Source organism: Pezoporus wallicus, unplaced genomic scaffold, assembly GCF_028554395.1.
Source record: "Pezoporus wallicus isolate ANWC-B61680 ecotype Strahan unplaced genomic scaffold, APGP_CSIRO_Pwel_v1 contig_8518, whole genome shotgun sequence".
Lineage (NCBI taxonomy): Eukaryota > Metazoa > Chordata > Aves > Psittaciformes > Psittacidae > Pezoporus > Pezoporus wallicus.
In genome coordinates, this window is record NW_026642458.1 from 566,599 (window position 1) to 592,335 (window position 25,737).

Sequence of the window (25,737 nt, forward strand, 5' to 3'; positions counted from 1 at the left end):
CACTGGAGTAAATGAGCAAATGAAACAACTCATGATCTGCAGGTGTGGACACCAGTAGATTCACTCACTCCTGAATGGCACTGCAGACTAGATCCAACTTCCATGTTACGTGTATTTATATCAGCTGAGTTTTCCTCTTGAAAGCATAGATTGTGAAAGCCATTGTGGTTTTGGTTCCTCCTCAAACAGAAAAACATCTATTTTTAACTTGGCATTTATCTGTTCATCATCGGAGACAGAGACTGTGTGAAAATCATACAGGTTTTTAATGAAATGTTAGGGAAAGCAATTAGTAATTTAATAGCATTCCATCAATTACATGGACTACAAGAATATTTCAAACACAATTTTGAAAAGATAACCATTTCACATTAAAATCTGCTATCTTCAGACGCTGGCAGCTGCCAGAAAAAAGTTACCTTTCCTAGAATTATATCTGGAATTTTAAAGCTACATTTCTGAAAAGGGTTTTGCTTAGAAAATGTGTTTTCTATTCAGCAAGAATTGCATTTCCAAAAGGAAAAACTTAAAATCTGAGGGTGTTTTAAAGGTGTTAGGAATAATTATAATGCAATTATAATGAAATAGAAAATGTTACAATCTTAGTTATTATATTTCTGTTCGATTGTTATATATAGTCACATTTGCTGAGGACTCCCTGAAAAATTATGTTAAAATTTAACATTAATTACAGACTCATAATGCAGTGATATGATTTTCTTAAGGTACAATGAAGAAAAGAAGAAAATGGAGCTTGCATCCCCTAAATTCATTGCAGACTCTTGGAATGGCATTCCAGATAACCTCGATGCTGTCCTGGGTCTTGGTGACAGTGGTAAGCTGTAATTCTGATTCAAGTCACTAACAAGCTGTTATTCATCTGCTGTGAAACTTATTGGAGAATTTAACTTCTTACTGAGCAGAAGCCAAATGGAGCCAAATTCCCATTCAGCTTTTCAAACTATTGGTTCAAATAAACTTTTATTGTCTCTATTTTCTATTAAACACCAGTTGATAAATACCCTACTAATCACAGTTTAGACTTTTTAAAGGGAAACATTATGGGATGTCTTTGGTTCAGCTAGAATAGAGTTTTGTGGTTTTTTCGTAGTAGAAGCTGCTACAGTGCTGTGCTTTGGATTGAGTATGAGAATAATGCTGATAAGACACTGATGTTCTAGATGTTGCTCAGTAGTGTCTACCCTAATCAAGGACCTCTTAGTCTGTCACGTTCTGCCAGTGAGGAAGGGCATGAGAAGCTATGACAAAGCAGAGACATGATGCCTGGCAAAACCAGCCAAAGCAGTATTCCACACCACAGCACATCATGCCTAGTATAGAAAGTGGGGGGCATTGGCTGGAAGGGATCAATCACTGCTCCAGGACTGGCTGGGCATCAATCAGTGAGTGGTGAGCAGTTGTACTGTGCATCACTTGGGTTTCATGGGGTTTATTCATCTCCCCTTTTACCTATTGTTATTATTATACTTTATGTCAATTGTCAAACTGTTCTTCTCTCAACCCATGGGGGTTTTTACCCTTTTCCAATTCTCCTCCCCACCTCATTAGGGAGGGTGCGTGTGTAAGTACCAGTAACCAAGCAGCTGCAAGGTACTTAGCTTCTGGCTGGGGTTAAACCACAACAAGAGAATATGACCTTTTTTGAACGTTTTTATCAAGCAAATATGATAATTTCCTTTTCATTTAAGGGAAGGCCATTTAATTTCAATCTGCTACTATTCTTTATAATTTACTTACTTAGTCTTAAAAAAAAAAAAAATAAAGGTATGTCTTATGTGTTTTGAAGCATCTTACTGTTTTCCACTGCTATGCTGTGCAGGTCTAGAAATCTGCTGCATAAATGTAGACTGGAGATGCAGAAAAGTGAAACCTGATGCAGTCACTTTTTTGTCAACATGTTCCCAAGGCTCAGACCTGGATTCATGCTGACTTTCCAATCTGGGCATGGGGAAAACTAGCTCTGTGGAGAACTCTCTAATGTAGTTTGAAACAGAGAGTAAAGTGACTCCTGCCGCCCAGGATGTCCTAACACCAGAAGGCATGATCAGACCAGTCCGTACAGCTTGGAAATTTCCTGACTTCCTGACAGCTCCATAGTTTCCTCAGTACCAGCGTGCACTCATAGCACTATTTCAGGATCTTCCTGCTCTAGGACAACCAGAACTCAAGTATGATAATCTCCTTGATTATCATAAATGGGTTGTATTTTGTTCCTTTTTTTTTTTTAACCTTCTATCAGCTGCAGCTGAGAGCCTGGCCCATGGTTTTAAGTGGCCTTCTATGTTGCACAGATATGCATAAATGTCTGGAAGCACCACTGATATCACAAGTCTCAACTCAATTACATTTTCAACATTTATTTTGCCAGCAAACACTTCTTCCCAGAAAATTCTGGCTCACAAAATGGTGACCTGGCTTCAGGCTCCAATTGAACAAGACCTGTCTTCTCTGGAGTGGGAACTTTCATTTGTTTTTAAAATAAATCTTTTTTATTGTGTACCAATATTTTGGAAAATAAGTTTTCCAGTACATTGAGCTTCATGAAGTCAAATAGACAAAAGGTTTTGATCAAGAATTATGTGCTCTATAATCTGAGTATCCTTTTTCATTTACCTTCACAGGATACACCTACTTTTTCAAAGATCAGTACTATCTACAAATGGAAGACAAGAGTTTGAAGATTGTTAAAATTGGCAAGATAAATTCTGACTGGTTGGGTTGCTGAACTGTATGAGCTATTAATAACCATTTTATTTACTTTTTTTGTTATATGCCTTATCTGTAATTAGAAATAGATCTGAATGCTAAATACTGGACCAGTCTGGTACTGGCACCTAAACGTTAAGTACCAGTACTGTACACATCAGATAATTTAAGTGTTTGCCTCCTCAGTATACAAAAGATGTTTACGTATATATTCTGGTACAATTTTTCATTCATAGTAATGCTAGTAACAGAATATCCATCATTCTTTATTTCCTGGGTGCTTAAACAAAGCATTGAAGCCATTGGAGACTGGATCACGCCCCTGCATTACACATATCCCAATATAGGCTCAAATGAGATGTACCAGCAGTGCACTTTGATTTTTTTTTTAATACAACTCTTTTATAAATAGATGGTTTGTCTTGATGTTTTTCACCCTCTTGCGAGTCTGATCATTACTTCCATTTTACTTACATAATAATACAGAAAGACTGTCAAAGGCACAGGTTGCCTTAGGATTTGATTTGTGTTGATGATGCATGATGGAATCATGGCAAGAAACTGTAAAGTATTGTTTTAAAGTACTTTTTATTTTAATATCTTAGTTGAATTTAGCAATTTGCTTCATGCACTTTGTTACTACTATATAACTTGTTTATATGGATGGAATGACTCAGATTTTTTAAGTCAATGCGTTATACATAGAAGTCATGTATTATTGTTTAACTTGTTTTATTTTTCTGTTTATAATATTGGGGTTTGTTTGGTTAGGTTTTTTGCTTATGCATTGGGCAACAGAAAATATTCTTTTCACAATGTAATGCAATGTTTCTCATTAAAATATAAACCAGAAAAGAATGTCCATATGAAGTGCCAATGACACAAATAAAATCAAATTACACTGTCAACACTTCTAATGGCCAGGCTTTCTTGTATCACTTCAAATTAGAAATTCAGTAGCATGTAACAGTGAAAGACCTGTCAAAGGAAAGACAATATTACTCCAGTATATAACTGCTTACTGGATTTATTTTACTCTATCTTCTCTGTTCTTTCTAAGATGTAACTGTAGCAATTTACATTAAACAGATGATATGGTCCCATGCTCCACGAAGCCCGCTGCCTTCTCACACCAGTTTACACACCTGTTTCTTATCCATGCTCTTTTTCCTTACCAGCAGCTACTTCACCACAACCCAGTCAGGAAGCATCAACATAGACATGGTATATGTATCCTACATGGATTGTAAGCTTGAGAAAAACAGATGTAAAACCTCACCCCTGCCCAAGAGATCAGACACCATTTGGCCAAGGATCTTATCCAGCTCCATGCACATGAAATGCTTTGTGAGACACTGCACTACATCACGCAAATGGTCAAACCAGATCCTCCTTAACACACCTCTTACAATGAGTCCATGACTCACAGAACTGGCTAGTAACCCACTAATACCTGAGTCAGTGATCAGTTGGTTTCTTCTCATGTCCTCTTCATGCTGACATGAAGTGCCTTCTTGTTCTAAGCAGTGGTTTTTACTATGGTATCTGAAATGATACCACTTCTAAAGTGGCTGCGTGGCCAAAACATTTTTCCATTGCACATTATCCAGACACAGCGCCCACTTTGGGAAGCTACTGATTACTACACACAATTCTCACCTAGATGAACAGTCCTATTTTCACCTATGCCAAAAGAAAAGGTGGCTCACCTCCTTCTCAGCATGCTCATTCTCTACAGAAACCATTAACCACCTTCCCACTTAGTCCTGCACCAGCGTCAACAAAACAAGGCACAAAACAAAGTAGCTGTAACTGTAAAATGCTGTAAAATCACTGCTGCAATTTCTACATAAAACTGGCAACCTTCTCAGGATTCCAGGATCTAGTGAGCCACTGTAAGGACGTATGATCTGTTCTGACCATAAACATCTTCCTATGCTAGTGTTGAAAATACTCTCTAGCTTTAATGACTGTCAGGAGTTCCTTTTGAGTTTTGCAGTAATTTCTCCCTAGAGAATTTAAGCTCTGTTTTAAGCATCCTCAATAACCATTCCCTGAAGATTTTTTATGTTCTTGAGTCAATGCTGCCCCAAACCATGCAGTCTAGCATCTGTATTTAATATGGAAGAGGTTTCAAAAACAGATATACTGGAGGAACATTTGCAATAGGCCTTTTCAGCTCTGAACTCCCTAAATCACATTTCTACTAATGACTGAACTAGTCTCTTTTTTTCTACAATTTATGTATTTGTTTTGCAACACTGGCAAATCTACCATCTTACTTTCTGCCATAGTAAAACCATAATCCCACAAAACCTGCACATCTGGTGGGTTTAAGGAGTTCTGTTCAGGTTCTTGTTTTGTTCTTGCCCATGTAAATCCAAATGACTACATCACTGGCAGAAAAACAGAAATAAATTTTCTATCCTTAAACCAACTCACTCTTTTATGGGTTCAGTTTCAGACTGGCAACCTTAAACTTATCATAGGCCATTTGTAAACATCTGTTTATGCTCATGAACTGTAACATTTGCAGGTTATTACCTACATATATCTGACAAGCTGGAGAATACTGACCCTTCTCAGTAGCCTTTCACATTTGACCTGTGAAATGCCAGAAGTCACAAATGTGGTCTGAAAAGATCTTTGGTTCTAATTCCACTTGCTGATAGCCTCTCTTAAAACCTCACTGTTGGAACCCAGAAACAACCCTCTCCATCTCCAGGATATCAGCTAATCATGGTAACTGAGAAGAAGTTTTAAAGTTACTTCAATGCATCTTCTGCAGTTAGGGATGCCTTTCTTTTTCCTATGGGCAAAACTGAAGAAATGGTACGCTTTCTCAATGATTTCATACCTCTTCTTTCCTGTTTGCAGAGTTAACCGTAAGATGGAAGGTCTTTCCCTGAGCAGCATTGCAGCTCTGCCTGTACCTGGCCACGTCCCATGCTAATTGGTCCCACTGACTTGCTTCCCTGTTTGACTTTGAACCTTCCTCAACACTGTGAACTTGTCTGGTGACCCCTGGACTCTCGGCTGAAGCAGATTACTCTCCCCACATCTGCTCTTTTCACCTCTCTTGGGCACAGTGAAACTGCACCTGGTCAGCAAGGCCGCTGCCCTTGCCTTTCCTGCTTGTAACATGTTTCTCCTAAGAGATTTTCACAAGTAAATCAAGACTTATCATCTTTACAGAGGAAGAAACAAAGGCCAAAAGCATAAGTCTTCATTTCAAAGCCATATAAAACCCATCATAAATCTCTGTCAAGTCTTTACCTAAGTTGTTCTACAGTCTTATTAAATTGAAGTCAGATTCACTTGGGACTTTTGGGGTTCATGATAGAGTTGCACAAGGGCTTGTTGCAACATGGACAGAGCTCATACACTTGCTCCTTGAGCAGAAGGCTATTTTCTACCAGTTCAGAGCAGGACTGCCTGTACGCACTCAGCAGAGCAGCTCCAACCCAACAGAGTAAAGGGCAGGGGTTTAGTACCTCTATGCCACAATACATAGAAGGCAGCCAAGGCTATAATGAAATGCCATGGTTTAAATACTTAATAGACACAGCAGTCTGAACTGTGAATCATGCTTAACAGTTTGTGTCTCACTAACAGTTTGTGTTTGTTAAAAACACATTTTCTTCCTGCTATTCTGTCATGATTTTACAAAGCAGCAGCTACCCATAAATTTAAACAATTGACTGTAACTGTGCTGCTCTTTAAATCAGGAGGAAGTAGGTCCTTTGGGCCTATTTGGGACAAGTTATTTCTATTTACAAACTCAGACATGCACATTTTTACCAGCAAAGGCTGCTTTTGGAAAAGATAAAGCCAACAAATGAGGAGGAATTGGGCTCTATGGGAGCACTGCAAATGCACAGATTTACATCTGCAAGCGGAAAGAGACTTGTTCCAGACCACTTATGTAAAATCCTCATAAGTACTAAGGTATTTCAATGTAAGGAACTGTAGCAAGGACAAAACCACAAAACCAGAACAAACCCTCCAAAACAACAGAACCCACATTTCCGAGACTGTCAGGCAGAAATGGAAGCGCCTCAAAAGCTCCCATCAAGGTTTCTGCATACCAAGCCTGTCAGTCACATGCTATTATTTGAAATACATCTCCTTCTGGCATTTCCTCTTAAAACAGAGTGAGAGCAAAACGGCATCTTCAGGTACATTGTCCAGTTGCAAGATTTAAACTTGCACACAAACAGCCATGATTTCACACACAACTAGCCAGGAAGCTGAGTGCATGGCCTCTCCCACCCTGACTACAAAGCAAGTCTTTACCCACAGAAATAAAAGGGCTCAGATTTTCCAGGTATGTGATACTCCATGCAAACAAGACAATTCAACAACATTCATCTGTTCCTCTATTTTTAAAATGTTTTTAAATAAGATCTCCAATTAGTCTTCTCTTAATTGAGACAAATATTAAGAAACCTGTTACTATCTTAGAACTCTTTAATTTAACAGAGAAAGCCACAGCACAAATCACTGCCTAGAAAATAACAGGAGCTGAAAAAAAAAAAAAAATCACACTTCATTAGTGGTAAAAACAATAAACCTGTGTACCACGCTACCAAAATAAATAAGAGGCAGGTTTCTTTTCTTTTGGTGGTTTTGTTCGTTTTAGGGTTTCTTATGTCTTCAGATCAAGACCCCATTCCTATTTGGAGAATATATGTAGTCATACGTACTATTTGTGGTGTTAATACAGCACATTTGAGAAAAATAATCTGGCCTGGAGCAAGTGGGAATTAGATTAAGTGAACCAATGGCCTCTTCCAGCCTTGAACTGCTTTAGGATATGAAATTAATTTATATAATTTTAAGAAGTATGTACAATAGCTTTTTAACATTCTGTATTAAATATATGACTGCATGTGTACATGCATACACACACACAAAGAAATAATTCCTGGTTTTATTACAGTATCTTATTTAATATTAAAGATTTAATATGACTGTTAGAGTATTCCAGTTTGAAGTGACCTACAACAATCATCTAGTCCAACTGCCTGAATACTAATCAACCTTACCTTGCTTAGCACATCACACCACTTTTCCCTTCTCCATAAAATACACCACATTTTGATCAAAGGACAATACAGTATTCAATCTGCACAGGTGTACTTCCTTGGTAGCACCAGTGGAGATAACAGTATAAGTAGTTTATTAGTTTTATTGCTTCAACAATAAGCAACTTCTCCACACTATGGGTGACCATTCAACAAGCCACAGGAGCTTCTACCCACAACACCAGGCTGGTTAGCCTAACCAGCACTGGAGGGCTGTATCCACACTGCCCACAGATAACATCTGGATCACTTCCACTTCCTCTTGCAAATCCCCAAAATCCCAGTATGCTTCTAAAGTTCAGCTTCAGCCAGCTTTATCATGTGCATGCTCAGACTCTACTATACAAGCAACAAGCCACTCGGAAAAATGGAGATAAGAATGAAAGGCCTTGCATCGGTACAGGTCTGCATTGCCCTTGCTAACCCTGCTGCAAACTCTGCGCAGTGAGCCAGAGGATGACCAAACAGAAAACAGTTGAGCTTTCAGCTGTTACTGCCCAGTGCTTTCCTCTGGGACTTCTCAGAACTACTCCCGAATGACTAACTCACTTTGCTGTTAAGAATTTTCTAGCATTGCCAAAATAAACTCAAAATTGTTAGAGTATAATTGTTTTAATTTAGATTAGTCTGGAGGCTGGCAGTTTGTCCCTAGACAAACCCATTTGGAGGTGGTCTCCCTCTTTTAGGAACTGGCAATATTAAATACCCAAGTGGGCTTGTTTTTTGTGTCTTTAAAACCACTGCTTTAACCTTGGACTCGTCATAGATTTAGTTTGTCTTTCCTCTGCCTATTACAGCAGCACTAATACTGCTGCCAAAAAGGCTGAAGCTAGAAAGCAGCTTCACATTCTGCAGCTAGGAGCCAGGCAATGATGAAGACCCAGCACCTCTACTGCACAAAGTTTCTAATCATCACTAGCTAAGGAATTAGGAAATTCAGCCACAGGTCTCTCATCCAGCATCATATCATACAGTTAGTTAAACCATGGAGACGTCATTTCTTCTGTGGTTGCACTTTATAATAGAGAGTTCTGGCTACTGCCTCTCTCCATTGCTCTCCTTTTCCAGTCCTTTGATTTGAATTACATGGAATCCCACCGCAGCGTAGCTCACTGCCATGGGATGGCAAGCTGACTATCCTATTAGGCAAACCAAGCTGAAGCAATTCACTGAGGGGCAAGTCTTGCATGCAAAAGGAAGATGATCAGTCTGCTTTCTCTATGTGGTCAATGCTCTAACTGAACCCAGCTGAACCTAGTCTTCTAAAAGAAGAGAATGATTTCTCATTACTTGAAGTCTTGCAAGGCTCATTTCATTCTTGCATTTTCATGCTTCTCTTTTCCATTAAGAAACATGTACTTTCCAAGGCCACTGAAAATTCTCTTGTTCAACAGCTCAAAAGAATAAAGTAAGAGGACCTACCCTTAAAAACCATTTTCTGTTGTTTCCTGCATGGTCAAGGAGGCTTCTATTTATGCCCTTTTTCCTCATTTGTAGGACTCTCTTCTTTGTGAATAATGCTATTCATCCATTCTTACATTTAGATGCCTTCCTACATAGTACTGTGTAGCACTGTCTCAGTCCTCAATTCTCACTGATTATGTGTGCACAATTATGGCTTGATTCTATGCTCCAATAGGTTAATTCCAGTTCCTCTCACTTTCATGTAGTATTTTTGAATCTAAGAACAATTTTGAGCTAAAAGGGAGTAAGTGTCCAACCCAAAGAGGTAGGGTACCTGCCTAACTGATCTTCAACTTTTAGGTTTTGTTTGGCTTTTCCTTTTGCCTCAAGTCCACTGAGGAAATGGATAATATATCAAAGCACTCAGGACCTGTATAGATTTTATTTTGGTTTCACTCCACTTTTATCACCTCTTTACTCTTTTGTTCTTTCAGCTTTGTTTCTTACATAAACAACTAGACACTAGGACCAAAAAAAGAAATTGGCAGGGAGGAGTTAGCCAATACCTGTAAATGATCAGTTCAAACCTACCCTAGGAAACAAGACCTTCAAGTATTTTTGTCTATATACACTCTGTTTTGCATGCAAATTCTGTACTATGAACAGAAATACTGGGAAATAACAGCAGAAGCTGCAAGCAGGTTCCGTGCTAATTTTTTTTTTTTTTCAGTGAAACCATGAGCTTAAATAGAGCTTTTCTATTTAAATCTCAGCACCCCCTTAGCTGCTTATACATCTGCTACACGGACTCTTTATTTCTACTTTTGATTTCAAGTTCAGAATAAAGGAGTTTCATCTGTATGCATTCAAGCTAGAAAGGCACATAAGAATTTTAATGCCAACTATTTTATGATATATTTATCCTAATAAATAGGCGTTGATATTTATGCATATTTATATTTACATAAAATATTGTATACCTGCATTAAGCAGAAATTCACAGTTGAGGGTGGACATTTGGTATGCAATGCATGGCAAACAGGCAGCAACACAGGTCTGTATGTCAAAGGTCCTAAGTGTGGCAGAAACTGAAGAAATGAGCTAGAATAGGGTAAAATATTTATTCAATCTTAATCTCATGGAAAATCCAGCACAGGCAAAGGAAATCAATAGCACATCACAATTTAGGTCATATTTTCTAAAATATTTAGGAGTCAAAAAATTACAGATGTGCCTAAACTAAACTGAGGTAATTGCCTCCTGCTCAACCTCATACAGCGTTTTTAAGGTGGCCCAGCAAGTGTCCATCCACATAATTTTGCCTTGGTTTTGGCACGTTTTAGACATAATCACACAAACTGAGGTTGCAGTAATCTAAACACTTCAAAACTAGGTTATTTTATGTCTTTTTAGAAACTAATTTATCCTTCAGGGTAAACTGAGGCTTATCACAATAGGCTCATGCTCTCAGCAAATACTCTTCACCTTGTCTACTACACAGCCCATCTTGCCATGTTGCAAACATGCTTTGAAAGATAAATAAGCATTAAATAAAAAGATAAACTCTAAAAATTTACAAAGTTCTCATGTGAAAACGGCAAACAAATGAAGTTGTTAAAGAAGCAACAATTCTGGATCTTCAAATTTCCTATTCAGAATCTCAGTCTGTATTTCTTCTTCAGACAGGAATCCCCAGTGACCTTTATGGGTAAAAATGTAGCAAAGAGCCAATTCACTGTTCCCAGTATTTCAGATCAATGTGTGCACACTTCCAAACAAAGGTAACATTAGGCACAAGCAGATTTTGGCAGGGAATGAACAAAAAAGCAATATTTTAACAGATCTCACCTGGAGTATTGTGTACAGTTCTGGTGTCCTCAGCATAAAAAGGACATGGAACTGTTGGATCAAGTCCAGAGGAGGGCCACGAGGATGATCAGGGGACTGGAGCACCTCCCCTATGAAGACAGGCTGAGAAAGTTGGGGCTGTTCAGCCTGGAGAAGAGAAGGCTGTGTGGGGACCTCATAGCAGCCTTCCAGTATCTGAAGGGGGCCTATAGGGATGCTGGGGAGGGACTCTTCATTAGGGACTGCAGTGACAGGACAAGTGGTAACGGGTTGAAACTTAAACAGGGGAAGTTTAGATTGGATATAAGGAGGAATTTCTTTCCTGTTAGGGTGGTGAGGCACTGGAATGGGTTGCCCAGGGAGGTTGTGAATGCTCCATCCCTGGAAGTGTTCAAGGCCAAGTTGGATGAAGCCTTGGGTGATATGGTTTAGTGTGAGGTGTCCCTGCCCATGGCAGGGCACTTGGAACTAGATGATCTTAAGGTCCTTTCCAACCCTAACTATTCTATGATTTCACACTAATAAGCTGCTGACCTTGTCTCTCTCCTGTCAGGGACATTGTAACTGTGCACTCGTACACCACTCCAATTTGAAAGCCACTTGCAGATGCATTCTGATCAGGTTACCTTCAGTACAATAAACATAATTGATTTTTCCACTGTGTTAGCAATTCTTCACATTAAATTACTGAAAGCCACACTCACCAATATATCCAGAAAGCTATTAAATATGGATTGCTTATAATGCTATGAGATCTTTTGTCTCCCATGAAACAGATACTTGGATTTTAACACAGTGGATTTTAACCTGTTGTATTCTTTCATCATGCTGGAGGTAATAATCCAATGCAAAAGCACTTCATCAGTTTTCATAAGGTGTTATGACAGGAAACACAACTAGTCAGCAGGAGAAAACTGCTGCAGAGTTGCTGCAGTCAATTCTTTTCCACACAGAGTGGAAAGCTTGCCTGGCCAATCTGACATCCCTTTGTGGTCTTCGTATGCCATTATTTTTTCACTGCTAGCTCCTTAGCTGGCAGCCTTCAGTAAAGGCCGTAATAAAAGAAGCTTGGGTGACCTTTTTTTTCCCAGTTGTGCAGTACTAACCTCCACAACACAGAAGAAACTTGCTTGTTTTTTCCCCTCACTGAGATTAAGCTTTTCACCAAGCCAGACCCCTGCATTTGGGACTGCATGTTTGAAGTTCAGTTTTCTGGACAGAAAAAGGAAAAAAAAAAAACAAACACAACACTGGGTGCAAAGGTGCCCCAGAAACTTGGCAAGGAAGCCTCCATAAGCTGGTGATGTCAACAGCCTGAGCATTGTGGATTCCCCAGGCTGCACATAAGCAAGGACTCCAGATTTGTAGCTCTGCTACTTTCAGAGAAGAAAGAAACACACCATTTTTTGAGAAAAGGACTCCATACACTTGTACTTAACTCCCCCCAAAGAAAATGCTCTGCTCCAACACCCTTCAAAGCGACACAGATGTCTGCAAGCAGACCCAGAGTTATGTTATACCTAGTACCTGAGACTGCCTTGGTCCAGCCACAGCCTCCACCAGCACTACATTGACTAGAGGGATCCCCATAATGTGATCCCAAGAAAGAAACACTGCGTAGCTAATTCTGCTGCTTGACCACCATCAGAAAAGCACCTTGAATGCCAGCTGAGCATCACTGGTGACTGGTACTATGCCAATCACTTTCTCAAAGGATAGCTTTTCTCCTGTGACCCTTTTGGAAAGCTTAAAAATATGAACATTCCAGCATCCTTTGCACAAATGTGATAAAATAAACTGGAGACACAAATGTAATAAAATACACTGGCGACAAAAATGTGACAAAATACACTAGAGACACAGCGCTCCAGACAGCACTGAATAAATACTATTTGCACCCATTAAATGAGTTCAGAGAACTTATTTGCACGAATTGACAGAACGCATGACTCCAGCATTTAAGCCTGGATTCAATTAGGGGGGGAAATCCCATAACTCGATTCAGGAATGTGAAATGTTCCTGAAAGCAGAGGAAAGAATACTCCTAAACTGAAAGCTGTGTGGATTCTGAAGCCTCACAGGGCCTCTGTGCCTGAAAAATGAAAATATTTCTTTTTAAATAATATTAGTCCTTGAAAAGTTCTACTCCATAAATTCCAACCATGCAAAACTGGATGTGGTCTCTGAAAATTAAAACTACCGTAATAAATATTGCTAAATATTATGTTTCTAGAGCATACTGGCAACTTATAGTGTTCCTGAGAAAACTCTTGTCTATTCAAAGGTTGTTACACACAGACAGCAAAGTCTCAGATCCATGGGGAATTTTCCTTGTATGAAGTTGAAGTGCTCTAGAGCCAAGGAAACATTCTTTCTCACCCTTTTAAACTTTACAGGTAAACACCAAGCTGAATTCTCCTTCCTCATCTCTTTGGAATATCTCATTCCTTCTCATTAGGATTTTAATCACTGCTGGCAAAAGCTATGCTATATGGAACCCAAAGGTCTTAAGAACACACATATTACATCCATTTAGGTGCTCATTTTTGAAATTAACTTCAGTTTTTCTTCATGTGCTGAACTGGCCCTAGTTTATATAAAAAATTAAAGATAACAATTCACACTTTGTAAGTGCACCATGAATCCTAACTAAATTGTTTGTTATAGCACTGCAAAGATCTCTCAAAGATATAAAATAATCCAGACTCCCAGCTCCATATCACCTCCTCAGCATGATACAGCCCCACAGAAGAATCACCTTCCCACATTTCCTAATTAAAATTTTATGAGAAAAGAGGCTCTCTTGGGCTTCTCAGTCTTTGTAGGAATACATTCGAGTTTTTAAACAGTGAAAAATGACACAAAATGGACCAATGGAAATGCACTGCTGTTTGCAGGTGTGTCTGGAATGCCATACTTAGCAAAGTATTCAGAGTTTCTATTCCATTTTCTCATTGATGAGATATGAGTAAAATGAACAGCAGCAGGTAAAGAAGCTCCTAGAAACAAAGATGCTGTTTTAATACCTATATTTTCATAGAAGATGTAGCTCCCTTGCTTGCCAATCCTAAAATTCTTAAGAATTACATTTATATAACAGAATATGACCTGAATAACTGTGACATGAGCTGAGCTGCTGTAGACATCACATGGCACACTGTGAAAATGCCAAATGAGCCTCTGCAGAAAATATGGTGGAATTAACATAACCAATGAGACTTACAGAGTCCTAAGTTTGGAAATTAGCTGGCACCCTCATTAGACTCCGACATACAATCCTAAGGCAGACAGCTTTCTCAGAAGGGCATTTATGAAACGTGGATGGAAACCAGAAGTGTTCCCAAAGTTCAAGGAGAGAAAAGCCTCTTCAGCGCCAAGATGAGGCTTTAAAACAATTGATGGGTTTAGAGCAAACCGAGGGAGAGTTATTGCAGTTGACACAGCACTGCTTCTAGTTTGACTTCACTTCCAGAGTCAGCAAACAGGCTGTCATAAAAAAACATTTGAAAAGAAAGAGTTATTCTGAAATACTTGACTTCATGTAAGGTTTTCAGATAAACTAGACTATCAAGTCCAGTAACCAGACAAACAATGCCACTTGCAGGCTAAAATGAATCACTGCAGCAAGCCACCTTATGGAGCTCCTTCAGCAAGACCTAATGAGAAGTTCCTTCATCAAGCCCAAACCCATTACTCCCCCTCAGAAAAATCATGGTCCCAGAACAAGCCTGTGTGCCGAAGGCACAGAAAATATCTGTATCCCTCTGAATCCTCAACGCAGAGCAAGAGTCTGCCACGCAGGAGACTTGCAGCATTTTCTTCTCTTTGTGTCAGCCTATTCAAAGTGATAAAGCATATTTAAACATCAAAAGGAAACCATATTTTGCAGGGAATAAGTGTGAAAATGCATTTTCAAAGTAATTTCTTTAAAGAGAGGGAGAAGTGTTGTACCACCTTCCCCAACTCTCATATACACCCTGATATATATATATATATATATATACACTCTGCAGCCATTAGAAGATTTTACTTTGAGTTTGTCTGTGCCTGCCTCCTCCCCGCACCCCTCAGGCTCATCCAAAGCCACATAGCCTGCAGCCAGGAGAGGGTGGGAGTGATTGAGATTGGTTAAAGGTATTTACCAAGGCATTTACTCATTGTAGGAGGTTAGTCTCCCACAGCAATTCTTGCCAGTCTGACGAGCAAAGATAGTCTTTAAAGCAGCACAGTGTGCTGCCAGTAAAGCAAGCTCTGCTCTGGCCCACATCTCAGCAGGATCTCAGCCACGCACTAGGAGTATTCCAACCCATTATCTGTATTTTTTTCCAGAAATGCACACTGTTAAATTCTTTGTTCTTTAAATTGATACCTTACTGAAATTCAACACAGGAAACTGTTACTGAACTCTAGAATTCCCTTCACAAAGTCATTTTTAAGAGATTTTAGCATTTGACTAGCATGCCGACTTCGCAGCCTGGAGAACAGAAAATTGGGCAGGCCCAGCCTCTATGAATAAAAGGTATGGCACAACTACAGCATCACAGCAAAAATATAGTCTGAAATACCTTTTTGTACTTGAGAATAAAGTAGAAACCGTAAGAAATCCTGGAATGATGACTGCTGCACACCGACACCCCTAATATGTCTTTGGAGAATGCCTGAGGAAGAATGGCTGTGTAACCCAGTCTCAGACTAACAATGAAACTGCAGAGCTACGTGCCAATAACTTCACAGGATTCACCAAAATATGTAGAGGCCATAAGTGAGGATGATCATAGAAAAATCGAGTAAACCAATATAAGTAGCCATGCTGTTCATTCCCATACAGATTATGGCTTAGTTTCACCCTTGGGATGCCACCACAGGTTCATCTCCCCCATGTCATTCCACCTGGTGCATCACTCAGCACTCACTGTCAGATCCTGAGGGGCAGCAACATAAAGCTACTCTCCAAGTACAAAAATTAATCTTGACCAACCAGCTTTCACAGATGCTACCTCACTTAGGCAGATACCAAAGCTTCACACATCATGGAAATATTAACAACATATTGACAGCATAAAATAAATATTCAGACAGCTCAAAATGGAGATGAACTACCTTGTCAGTAGAGAGGCATAGTAGAGGACTTCCTGCTGCTATTATTTCCAAGGGGCAGGGAGGGGGAATCACCAGAAGAGGAATAATTATAGACAAATTATTACTATAGACTGAACTACTGAATTCCATTCCAGCACTTGGGCATGTTTCACACAATTATGGAGAGTTATCAGGATATAAAATCAATTCAAGAAATAGACCATGGTCCTGGCAGGCTCTTCACTGCAGCAGATGTTTGTCAATAAACAGAAATTTAACTGTGCCTCGATGGCATTTCATTATCTGGAGCTGAAGAATACCACTAAATACTTCACATCTATATAGATTCTGTTCTCCCTTACTGTCTAATATCCATCACAATCTAATCTATACTTGCAAGACCTATCCATTTCCCTGATGAGATGGGTACATACTATTAGCATGAACAGGTTTTATCTGTATCACACTCCTCAAGGCTATTCACAAACACACTTTTAGTTTATCAAAATGCAAAGGTCTCTTGTTTATTACTGCAAAAAACATTTACCTAGAATTAAACACAACAGCACTGCATTATGGATAAAGGAGGAATGTTCTTTTCTTCCTTCCTATTTGCATGGCACTTTAAAATAACTCAGTCTTCATGCTGACTTCGGGGAAGGAAGAGTTAAAGCAAAGGCCCCCCCCTCCCTCCACAACTGCTGCAGAATAGCAGATACCAATTTCAACATAAATGTGGTACATAAAATTCCGATTGTGCATATGCTCAGCATTGCTTTTGTAGCTCTTACTTTTGAAGGAACACTGCGATAATTTAGCCTGATCTCCTTAAATGTCCCCTCAAATTTCAGCCACTGATTATTACATCTATCATAGCCCCTTTTAGATGGGCAACAAACCTTGATTTAAGGCTATAACCAACAGAAAATTTACCATATCCAATGACTGTCTTTTTAAGTAGTTTTGTTTCCACAGTGCCATGAATGGCAGCTTATTTTTCATCCAACATTAAGGATATGAGGAAACCACAGGACATGACTGGGTTCCAAATCATGCTGTTTATGAACTGTGTGCAAACACACAAACCCTGGTAGCTGAGGGTCTGTCCAAAGCCCTGTATCAGACCTCCAGAGCCTTGAGAATTATGCTGTTTATACATACATGTCCACCAGAATTTCATATCCAATACAGAATATGCTTTCACCAAATTTGTCCATAACAGTCTTTTGTCTTCAAGATTATGGATGTGTTTCTTAAGATCTGCTTCACATTAATTTGTTGATGGAAACTTTGTTTTACAATGCTCACTAACACAGGCTAGCACTGGTGCCTTAAGCAGAAGCTAGAACTACTTGGTCTTCCTTGAATCTAAGCATCCAAGAAGATTAACTACACATTTTTACAGGTTAAATTAGAATAAGGTAAATATGGGAACTATTTTTTTTTTAAGTGTTTCCACCATATTACTGTGTCCATCTTCTCAGGCAAAGACTCAAATACTCATATGAGGTCTGGACTTGCCAGCCTCCAGCAAACTCAGAGTAAAGGAAATGATTCCTCATTACAGGAAGAAGTCATACGAGCCTCTTGCTTTCATCAACTGACAGTATGGCATGCAATCAACAAGTAGTGGAATAAAATAACTTTAAAGATGCACTGTCAATTATTCCATATTAATACATGTTCATTGTATCATCTACATCATTTTCCAAGAGCAAAACCTACTTCTAACCTTCCAAGGCTTCTGACACAAAGCAATACAATGCATGAAAAATAAGACAGCTTACAAAAAAATTGATTTACACTTCTTCTCCTTATAATTATTTGGGAAGCATATTTTTTTTTCAAAGTCTTTACACAAGATTTACTGGAAAAAACAACAACAGAAAGCTGTTTTCATTGAGTGCACTATAGCCAAGCAACAGAGACAAAAAAGCAATTTCCTGAAGAGCTGAGCAAAATACAAATACAGCCTACTGGCATGGGTTTCATCAGTCTAAATATTTTCAATCAAAGCCATTCTGTATGCAATTAAAAATGAGAATAAAACTAAATATTTTAACATCAGGCAACCACCATTCAAAAAAAAAAAAAAAAAATTTAAAAAAATAGAAAAGTCACATGTGTTTGAAAGTCAGCTGGATGGCAACAGGAAACCACAGGGGAAAACTCATTGGAATTCAGACAATAGCATCATGTTTCTCAGCTCACATACTTTTGTAATAAAACCTATTAGTCTTGCATCTCTATACTAAGGAGTAGTTCAAAAGCGTTAAGGAACAACAACACCACTTTCTATATTAAGGTGCATTATAAACACGAGCTAATTCATCTATGTGGCACCTCTGGGGACTGAGTAGTCTGGGCTGCTACAGGAAGAAGCACCAGGTCCAAAACACTACCTTCTCTGAGGAACGTCAGAACAATCACAGGCATCTGCTAATCCATCCACATCAGACTCATACGATGAGCAACAAGCAGGGCAGAGTGAAAGAAAGCATGGCCATACTCCTCATAATTATGGTGCTTCTTAATTTTGGTGCAATTATGGGCAACTAGTGGTAGACTACAAGTGCTAGCCCAAAAGCCATCAGCCTCCCAGTTCAGCAGCACTAAAGAATCTTCCTGATACCATGACTGCCTTTGCAGAGTGTGTGGGAACAAGAAAATACAGTCTCTCTTTCAGAAAGAGAAGATCAAGTACTCAGCATTCAGCATTACTGATAGAAATTGCACAATTATTTATTGAACTTCCCTCTAGAAAACATGACGGGAACTACCACACATGCAGCATTATGTTCTACCTTATTACAGGAGACACAATTGGATAAGACAATCAACCCAGCATGCAACACTGTGGCCCAACATAGCAATTAGCTTTTCCTTATTTCAGTAAAACTTCAACCCAGCTGTACTAAGGATCTGCTCAGTGGCATGTGATTAGACCACTGTGTCACAGGACACTGGTAATTCCTTGCGTGGTTTTTAATCTTTGGTGAAGTATAACAAGCTGAAATGTTGTTACACAACTGCACATGCTAAAATAAACAGCCTTTTATCTCAAAGTTCCTTAAATATGTTTATTCTCCCCTCAGAAGCACTTAAACTTGGCACAAACTTTATGATTAGCTATGCTGACAGAGCATCTTCAGTTTAAGCTATCCAATCATATTGACATACAATTCAACTTACTCATGTGAAGACAGAATGTTCGAGATAGAGAACAGAAGACAAAATCTCAAGAAAAAAAAACTAAAAAATTTTCTAATGTTTCTATTCTTCCTTCATTAAACTACTTTCTTTCTATAACACTATCTCCAAGGAAGATGTGCCTTATGTCCCTGTAAAAGCAAGCAACTTTGCTTTCATGGATAAGTGTCATGACTTTCAGTTTTAGCCACAGTGAATCAAATCTCCTTAACCAGCTTGAGAACCTATCCAACCTTACTGAATAAAATACCAGCAGACTTAAGAACACTGCAACTATTGCCTTCTTCTAGTCCATGCAAAACTAAGCAATCACCACAGCACTCAATACAGGTAGCATCATTATCATTATCATCATCATCCCCTACAATGCTCCTTTTTGGAAAGAAGAAGGGGAAAAAAAGAAAGCTCTGCATGACAGGTTAACAGCTGTGCCACCTGAAAAACTACACAAAAGCTCTCAGATGTTACATGCACAAGAGTAGAACAAAAGCATAAAGTAGAATATAAAACTGAAGTGGAGACTCTGCCTCTCATTTTGAAAATATTATATCAAGTAATATTTCTGTGAAGGACAGAGTCACAAACTGGGCCTGTTATACTCTACCCTTTCTACTTGCTTCCTTGCTTGGTTCCTAAATTGGCACTTAAGACTTGCAAACAAAGCACGTTGAACTGACCACCAGGGAAAAGCAGTTATATTTGTAAATATCTGTAAAAACAATCTCAGATACATTTTCAAACTTTCAAGGCTCAGCCTGATTTCTTGGGAAATTAAAACAGATGACCTGGAGAGTTAGTAGAGTTACTGAAGCCTTCAGACAAGGACAGGGTAATGCCAGCCTTGCATTTAGGAAAGGAAGCCCTTTGATAGCAGAGACGGCTAGCTCTGAAATGCAACTGGCAGTAAAGCATTAACACCTCCAGCATCCAACTTTGACGCATTAATAGTTACACTAACCCTTTCCAAACTCTAAGCTGTGTTCTAAGTGATACTTCAGGGTAAAGTGGATAAAAACGCTACCAAGCAAGAGGTGAACAGAAAGCATTCTTATGGAAAAACATTCTTTCTACTAAGGAGTGATAAGCACTTAGAAATAAATCTTGTGCCACACCATACCTGTAAAGACTGAAGCTATAAAATCTGGAGCAAGAAATAAAACAAGGAAGAGACAAAATGTGCATATTACCACCATTTGGAAGGTTTGGGCTGTTTCCTTCCTCTCACTTTCAAAACTTTAACACGCTAAAGACATTATGAAAATCAGTTCTCTGAGGCATTCTTGCTCTATGGCCACAAAAGGCAGTTCAGCAAGCACAGAGTGAGGTTTCAGAGATTTGATTCCAAACCTCATGGCCTAAACTGTGTTTTAGCTTGTTTGTAGGATTTACCACTGGGGTGAGAATGCTGTTTTTAAAGAAAAGGCAAACACTGCTATTTACATAGAAAACACATTTCCCTGCCTACTGAAACACAAGCTCTTAAGAAGAGTGTTTACTGAAATTTAAGGATAATAAAGCAATGGTTCAGTAGATTTCAGATATTCATGGCAGCATATTTTCCTTGAGAGGTTCTTTGTTTTGCTTTATCATTCTTGAAATTTCATATAGCATGTTATGAGCTTTTGCAGAAGTACAGCACTTTTACCAGAGCAGCAAATTGCAAGGCTGGGAGAAGTTGATGCTAAACATTATTAAAAGATCTTCCTTTCCAAAATAAGAAATGAATGCAAAGGCATAATACCATCTGGAAGCACAAATCCTTTAGAAAATACATCAGAAATAAATGAGGGGTATTCTGATTTTTAATAAGAAAGTCACCTGTGCACCTGTCTGTTAGCTCTACTTACTGTAGAGGTCTTCAGTGGTCAGATGAAACACTGCACAGTGATTTAACAAGATAGTACATATAGTTAGAAAACTTCCCGGATTCCTGTCATTTATATGTTGAAAGACTGACATGGCTAGAGCATAGGTTTCCAAGACCAATTCCAAGGAGTTCTAAGTCCCCACACCAAAATCAAAATCAGATTTTATTTAAAATACAGACCTTAATATTCACTTTTGTGGCAACACCAAGATTAACATTACTTTCAAATACTGATAATGGCAAATTCTGGAAATGATTTGTTTCTCTGCCTCACCAGTCCATTTGGTGACTGCTTTGATATATGAATTCTTAGCAGATCTATACACTTAGAAATTCTTCAGAGCAAAAGCCATGCTTCTTGTTTGACTTCATAACTGTCAGAGGCATCTCCCAAATATCAATACATTTTAAACTAGATTTACGTTCGGGTAAATCTCCACAAATCTCCACAAGGTCTTTTATTGTTTGTTTTTGTGGAGTTCTTTCATTCTATCGTTCTTTCTATTTCTCCGATTTTTACTGCCACTCTTCCATTTCCACAACAGTGATACCCTGTATTTATTTCTGACTTCTTTCATGGCTCATACAATCCACTGTTATGTCACACATCCTTTCAAATTACCTTCCTTTGTTATATTAACATATTCTACCTTACATTCACTTTCTGCCAAAATCCCTAGGCTGGTCAAATATTCTTCACTCCGCATGTTTTGTTTGTAGACAGCAATGAAGCTAGCAGTTTCACAGAATCACATAATTCTTTGGGTTGGGAGCTTAAAGCTCACCTAATTCCAACCTCTGCCACAGGCAGGAACATATTCCATTAGACCAGGTTCCTCAAAGCCTCGTCCAACCTGGCCTTAAACACTTCCATCAGGTTAATAAATCCTTAAGTAATTAGCTGACATAAAAAGTCTATATTGAACCACTGGACTATTAGAGTGAGGACTGGCACCATATAATCTAGCCTTCCAAAAATCCCAGATCCTTAGTTTTGGAAACTTTTATATGTACCTAATGCTTCCTGATAAAGCAGCCTGATCCTCTTCCTGCTGAAATCAGTGACAGAATTGCCACTGACCTCAATAAGAACAAGGTTCCAACACCACTAACCCAAGGCTTTATTATTTCCAATTGTTTTGGGTGCAAATCACAGGTATTAAGAAATGTGTTTCTACCTCAAAATTAAATCCTTTGGGTGTGCAGTAGAAGATAAAACCACTTTGCACAGAGACAGCACTTTCTGTTTCAATGCATTTTACAATTGATTATGCTTTCCAATCCTTTCAGTAAGATAACCACATCATACTACAGACTGGAAAACCAGCACAAAGTCGTTTGCCCAGTGAAGCATGGCTGAAATTTCAAAGCTCTGCCCCTGCGGGTCCATGTGCCTCTGCTGCTGGGAAGAAGTAAGCTCGCAAGTCTCTGTAACTAATCACCATTTCTCTTCATGAGAACTGAGCTACAGCTCCATAATCCTTTGTTAACATGCGCATCTGTGATCTGATTCCACAGAAGAAAAAAGAGGTTATGTTTTACTGTTCAAGGTTCAATCCGTCTGTTGAGCCTGCCTCACGTATCAGTGTCCAAAAGCTTCTGCAACCCAGCGGAGTAAAGCTTTGGCAGTGTTTCTAATCCTAAAGAACATTTGCAGACTCAAACCTTCTTTGAAATAAAGCATTCCAGCGCTTGGGCAAAGCACCTGTAATCAGCATCTGAAATTTCCCTGTTACATAAATGCATTTCCTCAGAGCTTCCCCTGCCTTTTGGCTTGCCACCAACTTTGGCTACAGTCAGCAGAAAAAGCAGAGTATTTATTCTTTACTCACAACTAGCAGCAGGTCCCTGAAAACCACCAGCTTATATCAAGCCATTTCCTTAGCCTTCATTCCTTTTTGTAAGACTGTCGTTGGTTCCATGTTCCTGCCTCTTTCCTCTAAAAGAGGAAAAAAAAGTACTACTTCTAACCTGAAATCCAATGCTCATAATACACCTCTGCTATATGCTTCATAGCAAAAGTCTAGTCTGGACCCTATATCATATCAACCTTATCTGTGAGTACCTATGTAGAAGAGATACTGCTGCAGTGTTCATGGGCCCTGACTGTCAATCAGTCTTTAAATTACATAGCATTCCCACCATCAGCAACAAATCTGCAGCACCTGACAAGAAAGACAGTGTGGTTCAGGGCAGGTTACATTAGCATTAACTGCACTCACATATCTGGATGTTGCTGTTCTCCTTACAATCTTGCAGACACACCTGCCTTCTTAATGGCATTAGGATGGTTTCAGTGTTTAGCACTTAAAAAGGAATGCAGAAACTTGTTTGAGCAAAGCAGCTGTTAACACTACAGAATGGACAATCCGTGGCCATGTCCAGACTTACATCAGCACACAACATAAAATGAACTCCATGATCTGATACAACCCCTGCTGCGCCCTAGGAGTCCCACCGTTTTTGTTCAGTCAGTGATACCACTTTATCTTCAGCTTTCTACTGCTAAAGCAAGTACTTGATGATTTTCTTCTTCTATCCATTGTGAGAAATCCATAGACTTCAACAAAATAATCTAAAATTGAAGGACATCTTTCTACAGGCACTAGATAAGAGGCTTATTGGATGCCTTCCTCCCCCCTCTTCATTATACCTACCAATGTCTGTCCTTCCTCAGATACATTAAGCTGGGTCACAGTTAGTGCGTTCATTGGAAATGCATCATTTGCTCTCGTTTTTCTGTTCTCAACTCATTATTATTATTACAAATATATAAAAAGAATTAGCCTGTCTGCATATTTGCTCTCTTACTATTGTGGTGTTCTTAAAACTTTAAATAATACCACAAAAAATATGACTCAAGTATCTTTCTGACATATGGATGGAGTTTTGGAGGGCACATAGTTGTGGTTAGGAGGGTTTGTTTTCCTTAGCTGGAAACACATAAGTTATACATTACCATATCATGTTTACAATTGAATTTGCCCTATTAAGACTTTCATACCCTGGGACGCATAGCAGAACCAGGGCTACATCTGCCAAACAAGTTAGGAACTCATTCATGAACAGAACTCTGCTGCTGTCTGTAGGAAAGCTGATGGTAAAACCAACAGACACAATCACATGGGGTTGTTGTATAATTTTGGTCTTCACTAAAACAGACAAAATGTCTGACTATACCAAGGAAATCTCTGTGCAGGAGCTTGTGTTTAAAGTGGAGCTCCCAATGGAGGAACTGACAGTGGCAAGACCCACAGCTTTCAGTTTATCAAAACCAGCAAAGTAGCCATAGTCACCAGGTGACTAGCAAAGGAATGAGGCAGAATCAAATTGCACTTAAACAGAGTAAGCCAGAAAAAGCTTTTCTCCTCCAAAATAAAGTATCTATCTCTTCCAAGCTCTGCCTGTTGCCCAGTCATGCTCCTGCTTGCTTTACAGTTGCCAGTAATGCAAGAGAATTGCTGCTGTGCTCAAGGACAACTCTACCCCAGCAGACATCAGTGGTGAGGAGAGGGTGGAGGTGAATTGTGAAGGTTGTTACAAGCAAGATACTATCAAAATAAGTCAGCTAAGTGTAGCCATGCTTTCCAACAGCTCCCTCCTACCACAGGCCTCAGGTAATTACAGACTGGGCAAGGGGCCAGCAAGACTGAATTTCTGCAACCAAAGACCACTTAAGTTGTTGAAAGACAATATAAACGTGGTGGTGTTTCAGCTGACTGAGACAGCCCGAGAACTCAAATTCAGATTGTAGAAAAAACCTCAAGAGTCATGGACGTGTCTTATTATTTAAGGGATATATTGGAAGTCACATCATTTGAGGCTCTTAAACTCAGTTGAATACTGTATTGACACCTTGACTAAATGCCTCGGAGCACTGCTAAAAGACTTTGAGCATTTATTTATTTTTCATACTAAGACATATAGAGAAAACATCCTTCGGAGGCCATACTATATTATCAAGAAGGCCATACTATATTATCAAGAATTTGTTCTAATACTAACAGCTTAAAAATTGCATGGGCTGGGTTATGTAACTTTAGATCTGGAAGGAATTGAAGGAATCCAGCTCCTTCAAACACAGCAGCAGGAAGGAACTCAAGTAACATCAACAGAGACACAATAATTTAGTATACTGAATCAGATTCCCTTATTCCTTATGCCATGTAAAATTCTGAAATTACTCATACTATACAAATGCAAACCAGAAACTATTTAAGAGAGACCATGGCTGAGAAAGTGAATAAATCTAAATATTAAAAATATTTAGTGTACTAACAAATTATAAAATTGTCTGACCAAATAGAGAAATCACAGTGTTGATGGCAGCTTCCCATACTGATATTATCACCACAAAAAGGCTTGAAGTTTACTTATATTTAGAGGAAACAGCATTGCATTTAAAGGGGAGGATCAAGAGAAGAGATACTTTAATTGAAGAAGAGGATTAAAGTTAAGGAATGGAAAATTCTGATTACCAAAGAAAGAGTTTCACTATGAGGAAGAAATAAACAT

General features: G+C 38.9%; 1 protein-coding gene across 1 annotated transcript in view; it reads left to right on the forward strand.

Moving 5' to 3' along the window:
* The window catches only part of MMP2 (matrix metallopeptidase 2), a 37,112-nt gene extending 33,659 nt beyond the window's left edge, over positions 1–3,453 (forward strand). Inside the window, exons 12-13 of the mRNA XM_057430639.1 lie at positions 726–835; positions 2,643–3,453. Coding sequence (XP_057286622.1) covers positions 726–835; positions 2,643–2,746 — 214 coding nt within the window. The 3' untranslated portion in view covers positions 2,747–3,453. The remainder of the gene's footprint in view (positions 1–725; positions 836–2,642) is intronic.
* Positions 3,454–25,737: the final 22,284 nt, after the last annotated feature.